At 54.8% G+C, this 3380-nt stretch overlaps 1 protein-coding gene across 1 annotated transcript in view; it reads left to right on the top strand.

Annotated features, from left to right (window-relative positions):
* The window catches only part of Bsnd (barttin CLCNK type accessory beta subunit), an 8729-nt gene extending 6451 nt beyond the window's left edge, over positions 1-2278 (top strand). The window contains exon 4 of the mRNA XM_029476877.1: positions 281-2278. Within this exon, the coding sequence (XP_029332737.1) occupies positions 281-680 (400 nt within the window). The 3' untranslated portion in view covers positions 681-2278. The remainder of the gene's footprint in view (positions 1-280) is intronic.
* The last annotated feature ends 1102 nt before the right edge of the window (positions 2279-3380 follow it).

Here is a 3380-nt window from a genome sequence, read left to right as displayed (position 1 = left end):
CCTCCTTCTCTCCCCACTCCATCCCTCCCCACTCCTCCCTTCCTAACAGCTCTGTTGCTTGAGCACCTACTCTGTGCCGGGCACTGTATGAAGTACTTTGAACAATTTACCTTCTGTAAATCTCAGAAACTACCTCATGAGAGGATTCCCACAGCCCTCAATTTCCAGGGGAATGAAAGGAGACTCAGAGATAGGGACTCTCTGCAGCTAGTGGCTGAGATCTGGACCCAGACAATGTAACTCGTGACCTACCCTTCACTCATTGTCTCTGTCTCTGCAGCTCTTCAGTGGGTCCCCAAGGCTCTGCACCCTTGGCCTCATTCCATGACGACCTGGACGTGGGCTCCAGCGAAGGCGGCAGCCTTCATCCATCCCCCGACAGGGATGAGCCACACAGGCAGGTGCCCTGGGCCAGCAGAGGTCCACTGGATCGCTTCAGTGACTTTGCTCTGATTGATGACACCCCTACATCTGAGGACACGGTCCTGGATGGGCAGGCACGGGAGGCAGCGCTACCCAGCAAGCAGCGATGGTCCCTGAGGATGAAGGGGGAGACTGTCCAGGCACGCGCAGAAGAACCGGAGCAGGAGGAGGAAGACCTGTACTATGGCCTGCCAGACAGCCCTGGGGACCCCCTACCCGACAAAGAGTTGGGCTTCGAGCCTGACATCCAGGGCTGAGATGAAACTGCTCCCTGCGTCTAGCCTGACAGCACTGCTGTCTTCATGGGACTCCTCAAGGGCTCAGTTTTCCAAGTCCCAAACAGGATTGTGTGGAGGGCCAAGTGAGGCAGTGAACTGAAGTATCTTGGGAACTAAAAGGAACACACATGGGGGCAGCAATCCTCCCCCCAGCGAGCCACATGGGTCTGGTTGTAGCTTGTTCTGCTGACCTGCAGGGAGAGTGGGGTTTTCTGAGGCTGTGTGACAGACCCTCAGAAGCCCTTTTCCATCTCCTGATGCTGGCTTCTGATTGGGCCTCCTGTGGTGCTACCTAGGGCCTCTGAGAACCCCACGTCCACTGTGTTTTGGTCCTCTGATGGGTGTTGGACTCACTCACCCCTCTCAGAGCCGATGCTGTCTCCTGGCTCAGTGTCTTCAGCAGTTTCTCTGCTCTGGGATCTATGACTCTCTGTGGCTGACTTCTGCTGAGCTGAGCTGACCTCTGGATATCACTCTAGTCCCTCCTGTTCATGCCCCTAGCCCATGCCCATGCCCATGCCCTTGCTTGAGCTGTGTTCTTCCAGGGCCCCTTGTGCTGAGTGAACTCCCACCCATTCCTATACACCCACCAAAGTGACATTTCTCCTGCTAGTTTTCCTGGCATCCCAACCCCTAGATGAGAATTTCCCTCTGGGGCTTGTGCGGCCATTTCTCTGGCTGGTGCTTGCCACTGCCCAGGGACAGCATCTTGACTTCATTCACCAGAGTTCCCAGGAGACCTTTGTCGTATGCAGATCTCAGCAAATCTTGGAACCTTTGCCGATAGGGTCACCCTCCCCAATTTTGACAAGTATGGACTCTTAGTCTCTGACACCCACTTTTCAAAATGGCTTCTAGACAGTCATAAAAAAACAGGCGAAAAGCTACCAGAAGAGAACCCAGCAACAGCTCACAAAGCACACTTGCATTGGTTTGGAATGGACAAAAATCCAGCTGCTGAAGTAATTCCACTTGATGCCCTCGGCACTTACTGAGCATCTGCTATGTGCCAGGCTCAGCTTGGAAAACAGTCATTGGTCCCTGACCCCGTAAAGGGCTCATGGTCTCAGCTGGCTGTCTTGTAAGCTGGGAACACAGCATGGAGCAGAAGGTGGGTGGGAGCAGAGTCACTCTCCTCTCTGCAGAACTTGCAGAACCCTCTGTTCTCAGCCCAGCATAGAAGGAGCCATAAGGAGAAAGGTGTTGCTGCTTTCTCCAGCCAGGTCTACACAACTTAGACCTGTTCTGAGATGTCTAAGAGCAGGGGACTGGGAGAAGGTTAGGGGTCTCAGCCGAGGGAAGGAGATGCCCACTGGTGCTCACTGAGAACACACCACAACCCTCCCCATGTCTGGGGCATTTCTACCTCTTCAGTGAAGACGCCTCCACCAGGCACCTCCTCTCTGCTGATGAGGCACCTCCTCTCTGCTCCTGTCTCAGCCAAGAGTAGGGTGACATGTAGCCGCTGCTGTCTGTGTACTGCTGGCCCAGGCAAGGACTGACTGTGACCCACATCAGACAGAGCAAAGTCAGCACCAGGGGCTGAAATAAAAAAGTTTTTTAACTTCGAAAGGTCACCTTTATTCGCCTGCAAATTCTTTTCTGTGAAACTGCCCATTCCCCTCCAGGCAGAATAAAATGAGGCTTCACGCCTGGCTGCCACTGCGGGTTCTTGGTGAAGGGAGCAGCAGACAGCAATGCGACCATGTGGGATAGCTGGGGGCGTGGGGGTGGGGTGGGGATGGGGAGGGGAATGGCCCCCATGCCCACAATCATAGCTGCAGAGGCCTCAGATACCAAGAGCCTCTAGCTGCCAGCCACGGGCAGGAGAAAGCTAGCTCTGCCTTCCCTACAGAAGGGAGAGGGGGGACTACAGGGGCTTCCCCATCTATCCTGAAGAGAGACCATGCTCCAGATCTGCCTGGGATGAGCCTGCTCACACTAATGTTTTATTTAGCTGAGGAGTATAACCACACACTCAAAGCCAGCTTGTGGCATGGGTAGGGGACAACCCGGGGCATCAAGTTCAGCAAGAAAGGGTACCCTGAGGGATCAGGGCTTGTGTCTGTCAGGTAGCTGACGACAAGGAGCATGTTTTGCTCCAGATCAGGCAGCTTCATGAAGCAGGCTGCTATCTATGATCCTGTGACCTGCGACTCTGGAAGGAGAAGAGCCTGGACCAAGAGACACTGATGCCAAGACAGCAGTGGTCGCACAGAGGTGGTTGGGGCTGGGCCGGGCAGGGTGTGGTATTTGCTCCTCTCTTGGCTTAGTCACCATTCACTTTTCCTGTGTATCATCTAGGCTGCTTTTGCTGTTTGTCTATGTCAGCCCTTCCGGCTCTCATCAGTCTCTGGTGCCAGCGGGTGACTGGCAGGTATGGGTGGAGAAGAGGGCACCGTTGATTTTGATGGCGCGGAAGGGTTGAGAACTTGGGCAACAGGAGCAGTGGTGCTCTTTCTCCCACCTTAGCCCTCCCTAGCTCTCTGGTTGTTCACTGCAGCTGCCACAGTGGACCTACCATTCTGTTGCTTCACTGACTCAGTGTGGGGTGATACCGGCCTGTGCCTCTGGATGTCCCCCAGATGGCTGATGGGATCTCAGGGAAGAAAGGTGCTAATGGTGGCCTGGAGTAGCCAGAAGGGACTGAAGGAACCTGGTGGGTCACACCCTGGATCC

Source organism: Mus caroli, chromosome 4 (genome assembly GCF_900094665.2).
Source record: "Mus caroli chromosome 4, CAROLI_EIJ_v1.1, whole genome shotgun sequence".
Lineage (NCBI taxonomy): Eukaryota > Metazoa > Chordata > Mammalia > Rodentia > Muridae > Mus > Mus caroli.
This window is presented reverse-complemented; position numbering and strand designations above follow the sequence as displayed.